Source organism: Hypomesus nipponensis, chromosome 7 (genome assembly GCF_054491055.1).
Source record: "Hypomesus nipponensis isolate SF chromosome 7, ASM5449105v1, whole genome shotgun sequence".
NCBI lineage: Eukaryota > Metazoa > Chordata > Actinopteri > Osmeriformes > Osmeridae > Hypomesus > Hypomesus nipponensis.
Window position 1 is genome coordinate 1507501 of NC_140367.1, and position 19866 is coordinate 1527366.

The 19866-nt window shown below is 47.8% G+C and overlaps 2 protein-coding genes across 6 annotated transcripts in view; one reads left to right on the forward strand and one right to left on the reverse strand.

Moving 5' to 3' along the window:
• snd1 (staphylococcal nuclease and tudor domain containing 1) overlaps positions 1–12233 on the reverse strand; it is a 145377-nt gene extending 133144 nt beyond the window's left edge. Inside the window, exons 1-9 of the mRNA XM_084701824.1 lie at positions 12022–12233; positions 9307–9456; positions 8931–9051; positions 7706–7787; positions 4276–4436; positions 4079–4170; positions 3079–3237; positions 2895–3001; positions 2710–2800 (exon numbers count right to left, since the gene is read on the reverse strand). Of these exons, the coding sequence (XP_084557950.1) occupies positions 2710–2800; positions 2895–3001; positions 3079–3237; positions 4079–4170; positions 4276–4436; positions 7706–7787; positions 8931–9051; positions 9307–9456; positions 12022–12099 (1041 nt within the window). The 5' untranslated portion in view covers positions 12100–12233. The remainder of the gene's footprint in view (positions 1–2709; positions 2801–2894; positions 3002–3078; positions 3238–4078; positions 4171–4275; positions 4437–7705; positions 7788–8930; positions 9052–9306; positions 9457–12021) is intronic.
• On the forward strand, positions 11233–18933 carry pax4 (paired box 4). Of its 5 annotated transcripts, XM_084701828.1 has the most exons (12): positions 11233–11541; positions 15294–15313; positions 15460–15495; positions 15745–15875; positions 15990–16205; positions 16292–16361; positions 16736–16870; positions 16973–17055; positions 17272–17344; positions 17570–17661; positions 17794–17926; positions 18119–18933. In XM_084701828.1, the coding sequence occupies exons 3-12, from the start codon at positions 15462–15464 to the stop codon at positions 18466–18468; spliced, it is 1317 nt and encodes a 438-aa protein (XP_084557954.1). In that variant the 5' UTR covers positions 11233–11541; positions 15294–15313; positions 15460–15461; the 3' UTR covers positions 18469–18933. The 5 variants fall into 5 exon arrangements, 4 of the variants coding, with proteins under 4 accessions (XP_084557954.1, XP_084557953.1, XP_084557956.1 ...); XM_084701827.1 differs by lacking the exon at positions 15294–15313; XM_084701830.1 differs by lacking the exons at positions 15294–15313; positions 15460–15495.
• The last annotated feature ends 933 nt before the right edge of the window (positions 18934–19866 follow it).

The following is a 19866-nucleotide window of genomic DNA, read 5'->3' on the forward strand; positions in this document are numbered from 1 at the left end:
GAGGAAGAGAAGGAGGAGGAGGGGTGGAGGCTTGGTCTGTTGGGATCTGGCCTACATCTGCCTCTCAACATCCCAGTAGAGAAAATAACTAGGAGAGGAGAGAGGGGAGAGACAGAGAGAGAGAGACAGAGAGAGAGAGACAGAGAGAGAGAGACAGAGAGAGAGAGAGAGAGACAGAGAGAGAGAGACAGAGAGAGAGAAACAGAGAGAGACACAGAGAGAGACACAGAGAGAGACAGAGACACAGAGAGAGAGACACAGAGAGACAGAAAGACAGAGAGAGAGAGAGAGAGACAGAGAGACAGAGAGACAGAGAGACAGAGAGAGACAGAGAGAGAGAGATGAGTCAGCAGGATTATCTCTGGGGAACAAGGCTGCTCTCTTTCTGAACTCCATCCATCACTCGCAGACGGAGGAATAGATGGAGGGATGAACAAGAGAGGAGGGCGTGAGGGGATGGATGGATCCCTGAGAGGACAAACAGAACGAGGACGCCCTCCACACTCCACCTACGACACATCAAGGTGACCTAGGAGTCCTGCCACGTCAGGCTTAGGAGCGCTGACACACGCTCACAATTAACCGCATAACCGTTATACCAATTTTTACCGGTTAAACAGTGTAGGCCAGCGAGGCCCAGTGGAGACCGTCTGCAGACCAGCCAAGACAGCAGGGACGCCCAGTGGAGACCCTCTCTGCAGACCAGCCAAGACAGCAGGGACGCCCAGTGGAGACCCTCTCTGCAGACCAGCCAAGACAGCAGGGACGCCCAGTGGAGACCCTCTCTGCAGACCAGCCAAGACAGCAGGGACGCTCAGTGGAGACCGTCTGCAGACCAGCCAAGACAGCAAGGACGCTCAGTGGAGACCCTCTCTGCAGACCAGCCAAGACAGCAGGGACGCCCAGTGGAGACCCTCTCTGCAGACCAGCCAAGACAGCAGGGACGCCCAGTGGAGACCCTCTCTGCAGACCAGCCAAGACAGCAGGGACGCTCAGTGGAGACCCTCTCTGCAGACCAGCCAAGACAGCAGGGACGCCCAGTGGAGACCCTCTCTGCAGACCAGCCAAGACAGCAGGGACGCCCAGTGGAGACCCTCTCTGCAGACCAGCCAAGACAGCAGGGACGCTCAGTGGAGACCCTCTCTGCAGACCAGCCAAGACAGCAGGGACGCTCAGTGGAGACCCTCTCTGCAGACCAGCCAAGACAGCAGGGACGCCCAGTGGAGACCGTCTGCAGACCAGCCAAGACAGCAGGGACGCCCAGTGGAGACCGTCTCTGCAGACCGGCCAAGACAGCAGGGACGCCCAGTGGAGACCGTCTGCAGACCAGCCAAGACAGCAGGGACGCCCAGTGGAGACCCTCTCTGCAGACCAGCCAAGACAGCAGGGACGCCCAGTGGAGACCGTCTCTGCAGACCGGCCAAGACAGCAAGGACGCCCAGTGGAGACCGTCTGCAGACCAGCCAAGACAGCAGGGACGCCCAGTGGAGACCGTCTCTGCAGACCAGCCAAGACAGCAGGGACGCCCAGTGGAGACCCTCTCTACGAATCCCTGAACAAACCTGCTAATGTGTCGAGCCTCGTGCCTGTGCCTGTTTTCATTTCAGATCAGCGGAGGGTGTGTGTGTGTGTGCGGTCCATCTCCTCTCTGCTGTCTTGTCTCTCTCTCGTCCCACCACACATACCCCAACTTGTCCTCCAGTCTCCCCACTGTTACTCCCCCTCCTTCATCCTCCAGTCTCCCCACTGTTACTCCCCCTCCTTCATCCTCCAGTCTCCCCACTGTTACTCCCCCTCCTTCATCCTCCAGTCTCCCCACTGTTACTCCCCCTCCTTGTCCTCCAGTCTCCCCACTGTTACTCCCCCTCCTTCATCCTCCAGTCTCCCCACTGTTACTCCCCCTCCTTCATCCTCCAGTCTCCCCACTGTTACTCCCCCTCCTTCATCCTCCAGTCTCCCCACTGTTACTCCCCCTCCTTCATCCTCCAGCCCCCCGTGGAGGATGGCCTCTTTTCCTTCCACTCTTTCTCCCCCCTCTCCCGTTTCACCAGCTCCTGGGGCTCTTTCTCTCCTCTTTTCCTCCTCGCTGCCCCCCCCCCCCCACCTCGTCTCTCTTCCCCCCCTCTCTCTCTCTCCTCCCCCTCTCTCCCCCCCCCCTTTCTCTCCCTGCCTCCCTCCTCTTCAGCAGTGTTCAGGGGCTTGTGGAGATCCAAGGGCAGTCCCAGTCTGATATCAATGTTTTATCCTTTTTTTTTGCTAGCGCCGCACCAAGCCTTCCTTCTGAGTCAGGGGTAAAGGAAAACACACACACCAACGTTGTGTGTGTGTGTAGATGCACATTCTACAAACTCATTCTGTAAGCAGATTGCTAAAGCAACACCTTTTATGTAACCAAAGGCCAGCCATGAATTTTTCAGGCTTTTCAAAGCTCAAAAGTCCCACGAAGAAAGCAGATCCACACAATAAGGCTCAACTTGAAGAGTATTAAAACCCCCCTCCTACTCCCACCCCCACCCCACCCAGCATGCCTGCACTGGCCTGTAAGACATCACCTCACACTGCAACCAGGTTAGGGAGCAGAGAGACTCCAGTCTCAGCAAGGAGGAGGGCAGGACAGGACAGGACAGGACAGGGGAGGGCAGGGCAGGGCAGGGCAGGGGAGGGCAGGGCAGCCTCCAGTGCTTGTGGTCTATGTGGACAGCAGCTTACCTTGGCTATGAACTGTCTGTCCTTCTGGTCCAGGTTGGCTGTGGGGGCGACGTAGTCCTTCCAGATACGCACCTTCCGCTCTTTGGCAGACCTGCATGGGGAGGGGGCAGACCAAAGCTTGAACAGCGTTTGAGGGAGAGAGGCGCAGGGTGAGGTGGAGGCGGATAGGAGGCCGAGGGACTGACCTCTCTGCAGCACGAAGCTTGTCTGCTCCCTGGGTGTAGACTGCCATGGACCAGTCCACACAGCGGGCAAAGCCCTCCCTCAGAAGCAGCTCTGTGATGTTGCCGTTCTACAGATGAGACAGGAACCATCAGCACCTGAGGGAGGCTCTCTCTGTGTGTGTGTGTGTGTGTGTGTGTGTGTTACCGGGTGGAGGATGGTGCCCAGGATGATCTGGTTTGGACAGCTCTCCAGGATGATCTGGACGTCTCTCTGCAGCAGACGAGACTCTGTGAAGAACTTGGCCTCGGCCGCAAACGGCTCTGGAGTCTCTGTGCCGTCCGCCTCGCGTCTAATGGTGGGACACTGATGGAGGGAGGGAGGGAGGGAGGGAGGGAGGGAGGGAGGGAGGGAGGGAGGGAGGGAGGGAGGGAGGGAGGGAGGGAGGGAGGGAGGGAGGGAGGGAGGGAGGGAGGGAGGGAGGGAGGGAGGGAGGGAGGGAGGGAGGGAGGGAGGGAGGGAGGGAGGGAGGGAGGGAGGGAGGGAGGGAGGGAGGGAGGGAGGGAGGGAGGGAGGGAGGGAGGGAGGGAGGGAGGGAGGGAGGGAGGGAGGGAGGGGACACTGGTTAGAGCCTCATCTGCAGAGTAACTGATCTCTCATTGTCAACACCGTCTGACCAATCGGGTCTTCTCATGAGGGATGATGAGAAGGAGCCTGTATAACATGATGAGTGTAACAGGATGAGGAGTCGTTCATACGGAAAGAGGGATGAAGATGAATCCTAACAATGATCCTCTGAGCCCAAACTGGTGAAGCGAGCAACACACACACACACACACACGAAAGTGGAAAGGGCTGGGAGATAAGACTGTAAAAGCACCCAGAGAAAGCTGGGCCTGTAAACATGAGTAATATCAGTAAGTGAGAGATGAGATAACAAATCACCTCCCCAGTGAACCACTTAGAGAGCTCAGCTGCTGGGAAAAGAGATCTGGGACTCAATTAAAGACACACACACACACAGACACACACACACACACACACACACACAGAGACACACACACACACACAGAGACACACACACACACAGAGACACACAGGGTTATAATAGTGAAAAACCCATAGTTTCTTATCCCTTACTAGCGCAGGAAAGTGGAGATGCAGTATTTCTACTGTGTGTGTGTGTGTGTGTCTCTGGGGGTCTCACCTTGACACCAGACAACATGACTGTGACCAGGTAACAGTCAGGCAGTAGCAGAGCTCGAACCACCCCCCCATCTCTGACGTGCTCGATGATGGCTGGAGGAGGGAGGACAAGTTAGGACCCAAACGCTCACCTGTGTGTGTGTGTGTGTGTGTGTGTGTGTGTGTGTGTGTGTGTGTGTTGCTGTGCCCTCTACATACCATTGACAGGCTTCTGGTGCATGGAGTCGACAAAGTTGCGGGGGTTCTCGATGGTGTACTTGAGGTCTCGGATGGTGTGGGAGCCGCTGCCCTCGGCCCACTGGCCCTTCTTAGCAGCCCTCGCCTGGTCCTCCAGCTCCCCCAGTCTGGCCTGCTCTGGGCTGGGGACAGCACAGTCACACAGTCACACAGTCTGGCCTGCTCTGGGCTGGGGACAGCACAGTCACACAGTCACACAGTCTGGCCTGCTCTGGGCTGGGGACAGCACAGTCACACAGTCACACAGTCTGGCCTGCTCTGGGCTGGGGACAGCACAGTCACACAGTCACACAGTCTGGCCTGTTCTGGGCTGGGGACAGCACAGTCACACAGTCACACAGTCTGGCCTGCTCTGGGCTGGGGACAGCACAGTCACATCTACATCATGTGTACTGTACAAGCATCTTAGGCACAAATAGTGCTGTGTCCAGATATTGAAACATACACACAAACACTAAGGAAAGCTAGTCGACAAACACATTTTCCAACAATAGATCTGAAGATGCGCGTGCACACACACACACAAACGCGCTGTGTGTCGGAGGCCAAGTGACCCCAAGCTGTAACACTGCCCAGGCTGCAGAGGCTGAGTGAGGGGAGCCGTGTGTGGGGCCCCAGGCTGAAGAGGCTGAGTGAGGGGAGCCGTGTGTGGGGCCCCAGGCTGAAGAGGCTGAGTGAGGGGAGCCGTGTGTGGGGCCCCAGGCTGAAGAGGCTGAGTGAGGGGAGCCGTGTGTGGGGCCCCAGGCTGAAGAGGCTGAGTGAGGGGAGCCGTGTGTGGAGCCCCAGGCTGCAGCAGCCGGGCCAGCTCTGGGTCTCAGCTCAGATCCTCAGTTTCAAGGAAGAGGAAGAATTTTTTATTTTTTTTTAAACACAGACTGTATCTTAAAAGACCAGTGTTCATTTTTTCATGTGAGAGTCTCACTTCTCAATCCCTCTTCATGTTTAAACATCGTTTGAGGAGTTTAAACAAATCTGTGTTCACAGAGATTGGGGGTCTGATGGTTGATTTAGGCCTGAAGAAGGCTGCGCTTGTTCTGGGCTTGTGTGAACAGAGGAGGAAACAGTCCCATCCAGAAGAGACAAGCTCAGGCTAAACTGAGCATTTCACATCTACAGGCTGGCTGGCTAAACTGAGCCTTTCACATCTACAGGCTGGCTGGGAGAGAGGACTTTATAGAGGTGAAAATCTGGAATTCAAGTATAAAACACACACACACACACACACACACACACACACACACACACACACACACAGGGAGTGGAGCCAGAATGATCTGAAGACAGCATGTTCCTAATTGTACCGTTGGACCCACGCCCAAAACTCAGAACCCCCCATCCTCTTAGCACTTATTTTAGACACAGACCCCAATTGAAATTGAACCGTTTCTCGCTTACTGCACAGGAATTCTGGAACTTTCTAGGACAAACCGCAGAGCTAAAAAAAAGTCGATGGCAGTTGAAGCTACTTAATGCTGCAGCGCGGAGCAGGAGAAAGTGGAGAGGGGCGTCGTGGAAACCCTACCATCAAGGAAAGTGGGCGCTTAAACGGAGTGTGATTGGACAGTCAGCAAGCGCAGGTCGATCCACGCAGACGGCCCTCACAAACAGGAAGTGAGATATTGAGTCCCCCCGCGCTAGCCCCTGATGTTTACATTCTGAAGCTGACGTGCTGAGAAGACCCAAGGCCGTCAGAGCAGAGGCAGGAGCCAGAGGAGACATTTGAACATCGATCGCAGCGAGATGACGACCACCTCAGGAGACAGCTGATGCTCTGCCTCTTATCCTGGAGATATCAGCCTCCTCTGATGGGGGAAACAGACGGACACAGCCTCGGACACAACCCTAAAATTGCCTTCCCAAACCAAGCCCAGCATGACCCCAACATGACCCCAGCATGACCCCAACATGACCCCAGCATGACCCCAACATGACCCCCAGTGTGTACTGGCTGGAGACCCCCTGCTGAAGCGCTCTACCCCGGGTCACTCCCCCACGGAGACGTGAGCAGAGAGGCAGAGAGGCAACTAGCCTCGCTGACTAGGCCGGTGGAGCCACATAGACCACCACAGCCTCTCTCTCCTCAATTATTCAACAAACAAGGTTCCAGCCAGCCTACTATCCCCACAGGCTAAGTGGAGCCTGCCCAGCCCGCGTCCTGGAGGGCTGTTAGATCAGGGCTCCCTGCAGAGGCTCCTGGGTGTCCACACACTCAGAAGATGTGTGTGTGAGAGAGAGAGGATTTGTGACGTGTGTATGAGGGGTGTGTGTGTGTCATGTCAAGACTAAAGAGGAGCTCTTGCCTTGCGGTCAGCTCTCTGGTGCATGTGGTGGTCAGCAGCCCGTCGTTCAGCAGGTGAAGCCTCTCAGTGGGACTGGGCGCTCTGTGGTCATCACACACGCGTGTGGACATGGATGTCACGGCTCACTACATGGCTAAGAACCGGCGGCCCCTCTGACTGGCCCCTGAAAACCAGCCATGTCTGGACCTATCATCATCACCCCCTTGATTGGAGTGCTCAATGCAGCCAATCGCAGGGCTTTGATGAGTATTGGGTTCTGTGAAGCGGGCGAAAACAGCTTCAGTTCATCCCTTTGATAATGTCCTCGTTTGGGAAGCCGGGGGAATTATGGCAGCGTCAGGTTTTTACATTAGAGGCTGTTCCACACCATTAGGTGGAAATGCTGAAAATAGGTGTCCAACAGTGGGCCACAGTCTCGGTTTTTACCGAAAAAATAAAATGTTTTTCACCAGTGTGTTAGGTGTAATGCTCCCTCATGTGCACTAGGAGGCGATGTGTCACAGGCTGAGAGGGTTTTGGGAGTTGAGGATTGAGAGAAGGGTTGAGAACTGGATAAAATATGTATCAAGTTTCAGGCTGAGTAACACTGGCTCCACCTGATTAACTTAACTGCTGAAGGTCCCTGACAGTGTTTTGTATAAAAAGTATATAATAATAATAATAATAATTAGTTTCAATAAGTTACAAGTTATTGTATCTGTGATGTAATCTCAAAAGCATTGTTACATATATTCTGAGGTCATCACAGTCACACCAAAAGTCTCTATGGATGACATAATTGAGACTTCACAATAGTTATTATGGTGCCATTGTGCTGTGTGGCAATGTTATACCATTGCCACATTCCCTCATTTGTCGCACATCAGTTGTGCAACCGATGTAAACATTACCGACAATGGCCGCGTTTCCCAGATTTGTTAAGAAGCTCTTAACGTTAAGATCTTGTTAAGCGCGTTCTAAGAGTGTTCTAGAGCGCTCTGGACAGAACAACAGTGCCATTTTATAGTTGTTTACAAAAGACCCATTAGTGCCCCCCCCCCCCCGCCCCCCCGTTGGGTCTGTGTTGCCATGGTAGCCTGTCCGTCTCTTACTTGTTGCCTCTGAATCCATCCCTGCGGACAGTAGCCAGGCCTTCGTTCACCAGAGTCTCCGCAATGTTCTCTCCAGTTGTGTCTGCAGGCGGACGGATTGGAGGGAAGAGGGATGGAGGGAAGAGGGAAGGAGGAGGGAGGAAGGAGGGAGGGATGGAGGGAAGAGGGAGGGAAGAAGGAGGGAGGAGGGAGGAAGGAGGGAAGAGGGAGGGAGGGATGGAGGGAAGGAGGAGGGAGGAAGGAGGGAGGAAGGAGGGAGGAAGGAGGGAGGAAGGAGGGAGGGATGGAGGGAAGAGGGAGGAAGGAGGGAGGGATGGATGAAAGGAGGAGGGAGGGATGGATGGAAGGAGGAGGGAGGAGGGAGGGAGGGAGGGAGGGATGGAAGGAGGAGGGAGGAGGGAGGGATGGATGGAAGGAGGAGGGAGGAGGGAGGGATGGATGGAAGGAGGAGGGAGGAGGGAGGGATGGAGGGAAGGAGGGAGGGATGGATGGAAGGAGGAGGGATGGAGGGAGGGATGGAGGGAAGGAGGAGGGAGGAGAGAGGGATGGATGGAAGGAGGAGGGAGGAGGGAGGGATGGATGGAAGGAGGAGAAAGGAGGGAGGGATGGAGGGAAGAAGGAGATCAGCCACACATATGAGCAGAAAAGAAAAACAAACTTCAGTTTTAGTCGGCCACACAATCTACAATCAGATCCCTAAACCGGGGGAATCTATTTTATTATCACTAATGTTCCACTGCCAGTGACTTTAGAGCCTGGAAAACACAGACATGCAGACAGACAGACAGACAGATAGGCAGACAGAGACAGGCAGACAGAGACAGGAGAGACAGGTAGACAGAGACAGGAGAGACAGGCAGACAGGCAGAGACAGGCAGACAGAGACAGGAGAGACAGGCAGACAGAGACAGGCAGACAGGCAGAGACAGGCAGACAGGCAGACAGACAGAGACAGGCAGACAGAGACAGGAGAGACAGGCAGACAGAGACAGGCAGACAGAGAAAGGAGAGACAGGCAGACAGGCAGACAGAGACAGGCAGACAGAGACAGGCAGACAGAGACAGGCAGACAGAGACAGGCAGACAGAGAAAGGAGAGACAGGCAGACAGGCAGACAGAGACAGGCAGACAGAGACAGGCAGACAGAGACAGGCAGACAGGCAGACAGACAGAGACAGGCAGACAGAGACAGGCAGACAGAGACAGGCAGACACCATGTCCTCACCTTTTCCCAGGTAGACACTTCCGTACTCCCTGACTGAGCTGGGGTTGCTTGCCACTCTGAAGCAGACCTCTTTGCCAATCAGCTTCTTTCGCAGGAACTCTCTGGCTTGGAAGGCCCAGGGCTGTAACGCAAGAGCAATTATCATCCAACTGTTGATATTTTCACCTGTTGATGGTGCCAACTGTGTGTCACTAGGGGGCGCCACATCCTCAGCATTGCTCACTTCATCCCCACTAACCTGTACAAAACTAAAGAGATCAGGTTCTCTATACATCACAGATTTTATGACCGCCTTTAAGACACTCACAATAAAACACACAGACACAGACCCAAACACCCAACCCACACACCCACCCACACTCCCACCCACACACACCTCGTCGGGGGTGTCCTTGGCGTCCGGCTGGCTCTGAGCGGCTCTGCGGGCCAGGGTCCCCGTGCGGATGTTGCTCAGGTTGATCTGGCGCTCTGGGGGGGGCCCACCCCGAGGCTGCCCCCGCACGATGATGGCACATCCTGACAGGACCTGCAAACACACACACACACACACACACACAGGGTCAGCACCACACACACAGGGTCAGCACCACACACACAGGGTCAGCACCACACACACAGAACTGAAAACAATCACTCAGCCATTTTTAACATGGTCTGTCTCCAGTCCTTGGGGAAGAAAACAATCCCTCTTAATGCTCAACAGTGGGTTCCTGATAGCGGCTTTAGTCTGAGAACCGGGGCGAACAAAGAACTTGGTGATGCCACAAGCCACTCCTGGCTGCTGGAGACAGAGGCCTCCAGACGATTGTCTTAAAAGAGAGATGAAGTGTTTAGGTCCGTCTCTTCATTAACAGACTACGTTCAGTTGAGTTCTGGGTTTATGAGTGTTGGCAATCTGCTGAATGGAGAGAGAGTTAAACAACCACCTGGAGGTAAAATCACGATGATGCTAGGAGGTTTGGTGACAGGCGTTCGGATAGGCGCAGACCCAGCCCAACAGTAATAAACTTCAACCGTCTCACCCAATCAACAGTGTTGACATACGCCTGGGTTTGTCAGAGCCAATCACAGAATTTCTTTCACATGAAAGGCAGATGAGATTAGGGGGGGGGGGGGGGGGGGGGGGCGACACATAAAAAAGATATAGCCTCGTCCGGGGTTTGCCTATGACAACCGAGGCATTTACAGAATCTGAGCAAACTCCTCCGTGGTGTGCGGCTCCTCTCCGGCTGCAGGCCACAGTGTCTTGTTGATTTAAGATGTCTGAGCAGATTGAGCCAGGATTCGGCTCAAAGTTTCCCCAGATCGTCCCAGTGACTCACTCCTGACCGCATCGCAGGCAAGAGGGGAAACTAATGCTGACCCACGGCAGAATCAGATTACTGTGTTTCCCAACAGACACGCACAGCATCCTTGTCTCACTTCCTGTGATGACCACATGTGATTGTGATTAGATATCTATGATCGTGAACACTGGATGACTACAGTAACTACCTCTCTGAATGCCACATATGAGAGATAAGACACGATCATCCTCATAGAAGCTTTCGGTATGTGTGATAGCTTAGTGTGCAGTGTTGATGAGACAGTCTTCAGAGGGAAGCTCACTTGAAAACATTTTCTGAGATGTGTTCCATAAATAGCCTTCCCTTGTGTGCAAGCTCATCCTCCTTACATGCTCGCTATTCCCTAAGTGTCAACAAGTAATCCGTTTCTTTGTCTTCTCTGGCACAGCCACAAGAGATACTGCGCACATCCAAACGCAAATATCACAGTGATTAGATCAAACTCCTACAGCTCACTTCCTTTGATAAGTTGCAGCTCGGTCGTAGTCATGACTATTACGCTGACGATTAGCCTTCGATCGATGAGATTAGGCATAATGAGTGAATTTGGCAATGTTAGACTTTAATGATTTCAGTCAAATTGAAACTCCACAAACTGATAGAAGCCAGCGTTGGCTATATCACTAACCTAAGTTAGTGTGCAGGTTGAGAAGCTTGAACTCAATCAAAAAAATAAAAGGATGTGCTAGCAACTAGCATGGTTGGCTACTTATAGAGATACTAAAAATCATACAATAAATGTCTGGGATTTAAATGGATCAAATGAAAGCCGTAACGAACGATATTTGCCGGGAAAAACATGTCAAGTTAAAATGAGACAGTGTTGTCCCGAGGATTACTTTGGGCCACGGTATAGCTGGAACCATAAGGTAGTCTACGAGTTTCAGAAGGGAGCTGAGGAACTACGTGTCAGTTCCTCGAGCCGAGGTAGTTTTCATAGCAGCGCATGCAAACATTCTACAACATCACGATCTCCAGGTTCCGATTAACAGCTCAAGATCTTTCACAAACTAGAAAGATAAATGTCTAGTACAGACATTTTGCTTCAATGTTTAATCGCAGCGCTGTTTTATTTACAAATGCAAGCTAGCCAAGCATTCTGAAGTACAAGAGGTGGCTTGCTGAGCTAAAAGCTAACGTGAGCTGAACTTGGCAACAGGCGAATACCTCCACCAGTAATTGGGCAACTAGCTAGTTGTTCGACGTCCAACTTAATACGAACTACCTTCTAAGGGGAGCCCCGAACTTTGAACGCAAATGACAAGGTAGATAGCTTGGAAATTATTGTCTATACCATGTCAAAAATGTACCATATGTGGCAGGAACAAGCTTTTGCTAGCTAACATTCTGTCACGTCTTTCAAAATAACGTTCGGGTCATAATTAAGTGTTTAGTCACCAGCTAGCTAGCCATCCATCAATGTCGTATATAATAGGGAACCAATGAAGGAAACAAAAAGTAAATTAGATTTATGACATGCAAGTTAGCTAGCTAATCTTAAACTGCTGCAGGCGGTTAGCACAAGTAGTTGATCACTATTCTAAATATAAAGCCGCTCAGACAGCAATGACATAATCCACCCATAAATTGAAAGACTACAGCCCTGGACACCTGACATGTCAAGTGAAATGTAATTATTATTTGTTTGGATACAGACTGCTTTGTCGGACTCTGGCTAAGCGGTTTGCTAACCAGCTAGCTTGCTAACGTGTCCCAGACACCAGGATCCATATATGTGTTCCTACCATTTTGACAATTCCTCTCTGCGGTGGCGAGGTCGAAGCGGTATTAGCCTGAGCTTGAGCCGATACAGAAGTTGCCATGTCCGCTGATTTAGATACACCGTTTAGGGAGAAAGAGCCGGGAGTCTTAAGTGACTGTTCTACTGAACGCCGAAAGGAAAGGAAAGGACTGTAGACCGTTGAACACACACGTTATACCGGAAACACACGGTACCATGTATACACACGTCAAACCGTTACTTTTCCGCGTTTGCCATTGAAGTGAATGGAGCTCTCGTCTGCCGCGTAAGCACGTTGAAATGTTAACTTCCGGCGCAGAGTAAGTTCGACACGTCAGCATAGTATTAACCCCAACAGCGGCGAACACCATTCACAAGATTTTCTCCCGGACAAATGTCAGTGTAGATGCCGTTCACATAGTTGCACGTTTATAGTAAACAGCAGGCCCACACTGAACCAAACCGTCCAACAACTTTGAAACATAATCGTTAGGGTTATCCTGTAGCCTGTTTGTAGCATGATTACACTTTGATAAGAATTTCTGGCAATGGCAATTTAGAAAATGTGTATGTATTAAACATGTGGGTAATTTATCCGGTTTGTTAGTGTGTGTGTGTGACTGTTCTGATATGTATTTTGTTTACTTTTTTAATTTTTTGATACAAATAGGTGTAGTGGCGGTGGTGCTGTAGAATGAATGTGAAATTAAGCAAGTAGAAGCACAACGTATAGAAAACTCATAAGATGGCCATGGAATGTGAGTTTCATGTTCTACCATAGACCTATGAGTCAGCAATATGCAATATGTTTAAGGCTGTCAAGGTCAAAATAATGACATTTAAAAAATCCACATTCCTAGAAAACTCCACCAATTCCTAAAAATGAATTTTAAGATCAATTTCAATCAATACCCTTACTCAGATTATACTCTTAAAGTTCATGGAATTTGAGTTCCTTGTATAGGCTGATCTGCACTATTCATGTGTGTGTCGTGGAAAAGATAAGCTATTAAGTATGTCAATGCAATCCATTTTATGCGCCCAAGTCTATGCGCATATCCGTGAAAGAAGGCATCAACATTCCCGTGCACGAACAGAAGAAAACTCTAGATGGACGATGTTTTTAGACTTCAGTTTACAGCTATTCAGTCATTGTTGTGCGCGAGCTCCTATTATGTTGCACCTGTTAAGAACCATTAAAGGATCCGATCTATTGGAACTGTCCCATGTATTGATCTAACTGATTTTGGCAACTGAAATGGAAACATAGCCTACTTGATACAACTTGTAGCCTATGTATTTCTGTGCAAAGTAAAATATCTGTGATGTAGTTCAATGTGTAATGCATTACAGGTGATGTAAAATGTTGAAAAATCGTACCTAAAAACAAATGTCAAAGAATATATTCAGTCATAAGATCTGATTAAGAAGTGGGCATTAAAATGACACGAAAAGGTATTGCATTTGACCTACGGAATGGGGTCGCCGCAAAGCGCAAATAGCATACCATTCCTCGTTCACTTAACAACTGCATGGAGCTGCCTATGCGTTGTTAAGGTCATAGGGAACTAGGCAAGGCGTGACCTAGTAAAAGTATTCTAATACTAATTTACCAAAATTCCACCTCCCCTCTCAAAATGTATGAGCGTGTCAACGATTACTGCGTTGTGACGCACCGTTCTACAATGTAAGTGGGTACTATCTGAGGGTAGGCCTATTGCGCATGATGAATTTGGTGCGCTCTGGATAGGTTTATGGTCTCCTTTTACGCGGTTGAAAAACTGACATTTCTTCACACTTTACGACTCTGAGAAGGAGGTCTAAAGATTGTGGAGACGAAATCCAATGCGATTTATAATAGAATTGCAGTAGGTATGTATTTCTTTTTAAATCTATAAACAGATATTGCTGCCCAACGCTTATGGTGAACTTCAAGTACATTACGCGCCAAAAGAGTTTAACCATCTCAGTCCCCACGGTGTGACTGTTTTATTTAGCTGAATTTGTTCACACAAAATGTGCAATAAAATACTCTAAATCAATCGCCACATGAACTCAGTGCAGTAATAAATAAATACTGTATTTGTCTTTTATGTCGGTTGGCAAGGAGACTTTGGTGTCCGAGGTGTTTATCCTCCATATACAAAGCAGACTGTACAGAAAATAAAATATTATCGTTCACTAACCTGGGGTTAATGTATAATTTGGACCATATGGCATTTTAAAATCCGCACTTTATTTCGGTGGCACTTCGATCTGTGTGGACCTAGCTAATGATGTCCAATTAGTCATTAAACAGGCCAAAAGACGAGGCTTGTGTGGTTTCACATTGGCTAATATTTGCTCGTCAAATATTTCCTTTGAAACGTTTACAACGCATTTTATCTGCTGACTGGTCAGAGGACATCTGGGAGTTTTTTTTGCTTTTCTATTTTATAAATGAAGTCCCAATTGGTCCCTCATTGGCGTATCCGAGTCTATTTGTTCATGCTTGAAAGAAAATGTAATAAAAGACACTTGGATGATGGATTTATGATTTATCAAAAGCACTTTACCATATGGCAGTCGACATAGGGACAGATTTCAAATGTTTGTTTTGAAAAAGGAGGTTCAATATGACTAATCTAGAACACTTAACTTGAAAGGATGCTCAAGTCACGTGACCGGGAGCTGTGTTTTGCATTTAGGGTAGGACGAATGTTGAACCATCAGAATGAAATTCAATCTCAAATGTGCTTTACTGCAATTAAAGTAAGGCCCAATATAGCAGCTGTAAGGATGTTAATTTAGAAGTTGGCAATTTTGCGCAAAAAAAATAATTTACTGAAAGGATTAAGTTATTCCTTTGCTTTCATGGCCTGTTTGCCTGGGTTAGAGAATGGGCTTTCTTAAATAAACAAGTAAAAAAATGAATTTGGCACTCTCTTAGGGTTCTTTACCTCGATTATGACCTCGATAATCATAAGAGACAGATTTAAAATTTGTCTTGGAAAATGACCTTTCATATTTATCTAAATATCTTTAGATGTGTCAAAAGACGCAACTGCAATCGTCACAGTCGGACATTTGCAGACCTTTAACATGTACACGCATCCAGTCCTACGGTTGATATAGACAGAGCATTTAGTCTGTCTCAACACTGGACTTGGAGACAATATTGACACATCATATCAGACCCCCACGTCATCTAAAAGTCCGCGTAGGGCTATATATTTGTGCAGTCGCGCGTGATTCCTTTCAGTGTCCTGTATGAACTGGTATTTCGAATCTCTCCAGGCTCTTACCATAACTGAAAGGTGAGGCACTTTCTCTCAAGGCAATATCTTACCTCAAAACATGCTCAGCTTCTTTCCAATTATATATACTTTATGTGTGGATATGAAACCGTCTTCTTCTTACCTTTCTATTAATGATGTTTTTGTTTCAACAACTCCTCTAAAAGGCATGTGCGGGGCGAAACTGGATCTGACAAATGAAGGTTTGCACCTGAACAGAACCAAACGGTTTTACTTGATGCAGGAAATTCATATGAGATGGAGATGTTAAGATGAATATGATGAGAGAAATATATAGGCTATGAATATGTTTATCAGGAGAGAAATTGTTTGCATGTATTATGGAACTTTCAAATATTGGGAATAATGTATAACTTTAATTTAAAAACAATTACATTTGTGCTTATGACTTTCACAGAAGGAACGGACACATTTTATCTCTTTTTCAACAGGGAGTGGTTGTGTGAACCAGCTTGGCGGAGTATTTCTGAATGGGAGGCCGCTTCCAGCTTCCAAAAGGAGAAAAATGATCGAATTGGCTTTGGAGGGTGTGCGCCCCTGCGAGATCTCCAGAATTTTACGGGTGCGCATCAGCACAGCTCCGATTCCGCCACCAAGATTTTAAATCTGACAGAGTATTTGGGGATAATTAACACATTAGTTCGTTTGTGCGTAAAGTCATGCTCTGCCTTGACAGGTGTCGAATGGTTGCGTGAGCAAGATTCTAAGCAGGTACCACCAAACAGGCCTCTTGGGGCCGAAAACTATCGGAGGGAGTCGACCTCGCTTACTCACTCCGGATGTCACATCTAAAATCATCCAGTGCAAGAGAGAACACCCCACCATCTTCGCATGGGAAATCCGAAAAAGGCTCGCCACAGGAAAAATCTGTAAACCTGCTAAAGTTCCAAGCGTAAGTTTGTTTTTATTACGGAAATACTTTTTTTGACGCTTTGACATTTTTGTGTTGAAAATAACATGAAAGTGTTCTGGTTTTAGGTGTCATCTATAAACCGAATTTTGAGGAAGATTCAACTGGAGCCGCTGAATTCTTTTGAGCCGAGTCAAGGTGAGCTGATATGGCCCATTGCAGCCAGCTTCAGTCTTAATGCGTCATACAGCCCATCTCTCTTGTGCAGAGGTCTCAAAACGTAGCCTATGGCGTCAGTATTACCCTAACCCTAACCCTATGCATTAGTATTTTGACATGTAAAGTTGCCCTTGGCCAAACTCCAAACTTTTGCATTAAGAGTAGGGATTATATCATGTTACCTTCTGAATTAAGTTCAGACGTGCATGGACGCGTGATTTCCATCACTGGTCAATAGTTTTCTGACAAAGATTTTTTTTTTTTAAGCCACACTTTTTTTTCAGCACTTAAAACATTATTCGTGTGAATATTCCTTAAGAGTAATTTCCCTTTTACGTTGGTATTATCGGTAGAGCGTGCCAAAGAGACGCAAGGAGAAATTGCAGACAGCGATGTGATGGAGACGGTGAATAGCCAGCGGTCCGGTGGTGTTCAGCATCGCAACCGAACCACATTCACCCCAGAGCAAAGCAGAGTGTTAGAGCAAGGTAACACCACTACATTACCATTTTACAATTATACAATCCAGTTTGGGAAATATACTTTTCAGTTAATGTTCTAATGGGAAATCCTTATTTCCATAATTTCAGAGTTCAGTAAGAGTCAATATGCAGACATGTTTACCAGAGAAAAGTTGTCGCTGGATATTAAACTTCCAGAGGATACCATCAAGGTAGCCTACAACAACATTTTAACCTGTTTTTTATCTCAAAAGTATTCAATATTGGCAAGCTTTCTGTGTATCATGCCAGGCTAACCCTAATCTCCTCAGTTCTTGAACGTTAAAAATGGTTTCTCTTGAACTATATTTCTAGGAAAGGGAAGGATTGATTTCAACCATAGAAATGAACAATTGATCATCTATCTCATGTGTTTTCCATGTGTGGAGGTGTGGTTCTCAAACAGAAGGGCCAAATGGAGGAGAGAAGCCAAACCAAAATACAGCCTCCAACATGAACACAGTAAGTAGATCCTTTTTGTACAGGATCTACATGAACACAGTAAGTAGATCCTTTTTGTACAGGATCTACAGAACACTACAAAAACGTTTTCAATTGAATGAAATACTTCTGTAATCTGGTGAGTGGGGGGACTTTTGGAGGGTATCCTGCCATGCTGAAGGTACCAAACCAGAGATACATATATACCAAGATATATGTGCTCTTAACTGATCTTTGGTTTCACAGGAAATCGTTTACACAATGATGTATCTCACGTGTTTCCTTGGATGAGACCTGGGATGGAAAAACAACCAGAAACGAATTTGCCGACTCAAAAGGTACCGTCTTAAATAAAATACATGTACCTTTCTATAATGACTCAAGATAAGGCCCGTCCATGTATTTCACGTGTTTCATGGTGCGTCAAGTCAACAGGTCGTGAGTTAGCTCACCATCCATCCTGTCTTTAGGGTCTTTCGAGGGACAGGGAGGGATGTTGTGGGGTGTCATCACAGCCCTGGAGCTGTCAGGGCCTCGGCAACACTCCAGACAGAGGTGAAGGCACTACTCCAGACAGAGGTGAAGGCACCACTCCAGACAGAGGTGAAGCCCCCGTCAACCGCTCTTGAAACGCACCACACAGAGCATTCAGTTCCACTCTCTGCTTATTCAATATCCAGGAAACTGGCTCCGGATGTTTTCACAATGTGTTGTGTTGGTTCATTGAATAATATCCGATATCATGTGATAATATTGCCATCAACAACATCATAAAGGGGGCTTCTGCCTTTACAGGTGTGGGAGGAGTCACCGTTTTGGGATGCAATGGAATGTCGTCTTTATCCCATCACGCATGCAGCGCCGCATTCCCATTGGCTAATAACACCAACGAAAGGACTCTATTGGCTTACCCTGCAGAGAAATTTGCTTTCCCATTGGCTCATCCTTACCCAGATGCTAGGACAGCCATCCCGTTGGCTCAGCAGACCCATCCACTGACAGCACATCCCTGGGATGAGGGGACATGTTTTCCTTTGATGCATCATCAGATAGATGACAGCTTTCTATTGGCTAATCACAGGGATAGAACATTGGGCTCACCACTGATTGGACAAACTGGGTCATCCTTTTTTTTACAACAGTAAACACAGGATTATTGAATTCATATTTGTTAAAATAACTATATGACAGTAAAATTATAAAATCACTTTTGGTTCCAAGAGAACTGCAAACGAAACACTTTGATTTCATCGCTACTTTGTCAATTATAAAGTGAACTCTGATGGAAGAACAATTACTACATAGATTTGACCACACAGCGTCCTAATACATCATATGTTCCATGGAGCAATTTTTCTTGCTTAGACAATGGTCTTGTTTGTATGGCTTTGAGTGTGACAATGTTCGTTTCAAGACCAATACTGGTCGAGCAAAAACTGTAAGGAGAAACGTCAGGCAGCAGAGGGCAGTAGAGGCCTGTAGATCCAAAGATGCTTGCGATTCAATCAAACAAGGTTAGCAACTTTATATTTCTACTGTATCCACATGTGTAAAATAGTGGATTTGACTAACAACTAAAAACTAAACATCATTAAACGTATTATTATAACAAACACCGATTTGTGTTTGCTCTGTGTTCATTGGTGGGTTGTGGATTTGCATTTTAATATTTTAATATTTGATTCAGTTGGCAGATGCTTTTATCCAAAGCGACATACAAATATTGCATGAAAAATGGTGTTGCCAAGCACAGGTACAAGTCTGAGTCTTGACTCTTGCGTTGAAGTGGTTTGACACTAACATTTATCTCCAGCAGGAGCCCTGATCTGTTGTGTTTCCCTGGGTAAACAAGTGCTACACGGTTGAAGAGTTCAAATGACTCAGCTAGTTTGTTTACCATGTACAAAGTATGCTTTCTAGAATTTGAGCTATGCCAGAATGGCATGGTAGAGTATTCGTCATAAATCTGTACAATAATATTAAGACGCAATAGGAAGAAAAGCATAACAGGAGTCAGATTGCTGAGCGGTTAGGAAATCGGACTATTAATCAGAAGGTTGCCGGTTTGATTTCTGGCCGTGCAAAATGACATTGTGTCCTTGGGCAAGGCACTTCACCCTACTTGCCTCAGGGGGAATGTCCCTGTACTCACTGTAAGTCGCTCTGGATAAGAGTGCTGCTAAATGACTCAATTTAATAACAGTGAGTTATCACAGTTTTCAGATATCAATAGGCTTCTGTCACTATATTATCTGTAAATGTAATTACATGATCTTGATACTGGCCCATGTCAAGCGTGGAGTCCATTGGGCCTTGAGCAACCATGAAACAGTATCAATGTTCAGCTTTCAGTCCGCTTTAGATGATAAACTTAAACACATGCCCCAGTGTGTTAAATAAAGGACTTTCAACATAACCTTCATTGCGTAGGTATGTTAAATAAAGGACTTTCAACATAACCTTCATTGCGTAGGTATGTTAAATAAAGGACTTTCAACATAACCTTCATTGCCTAGTAAGTACTGAATGTCCCAGGTCAACAC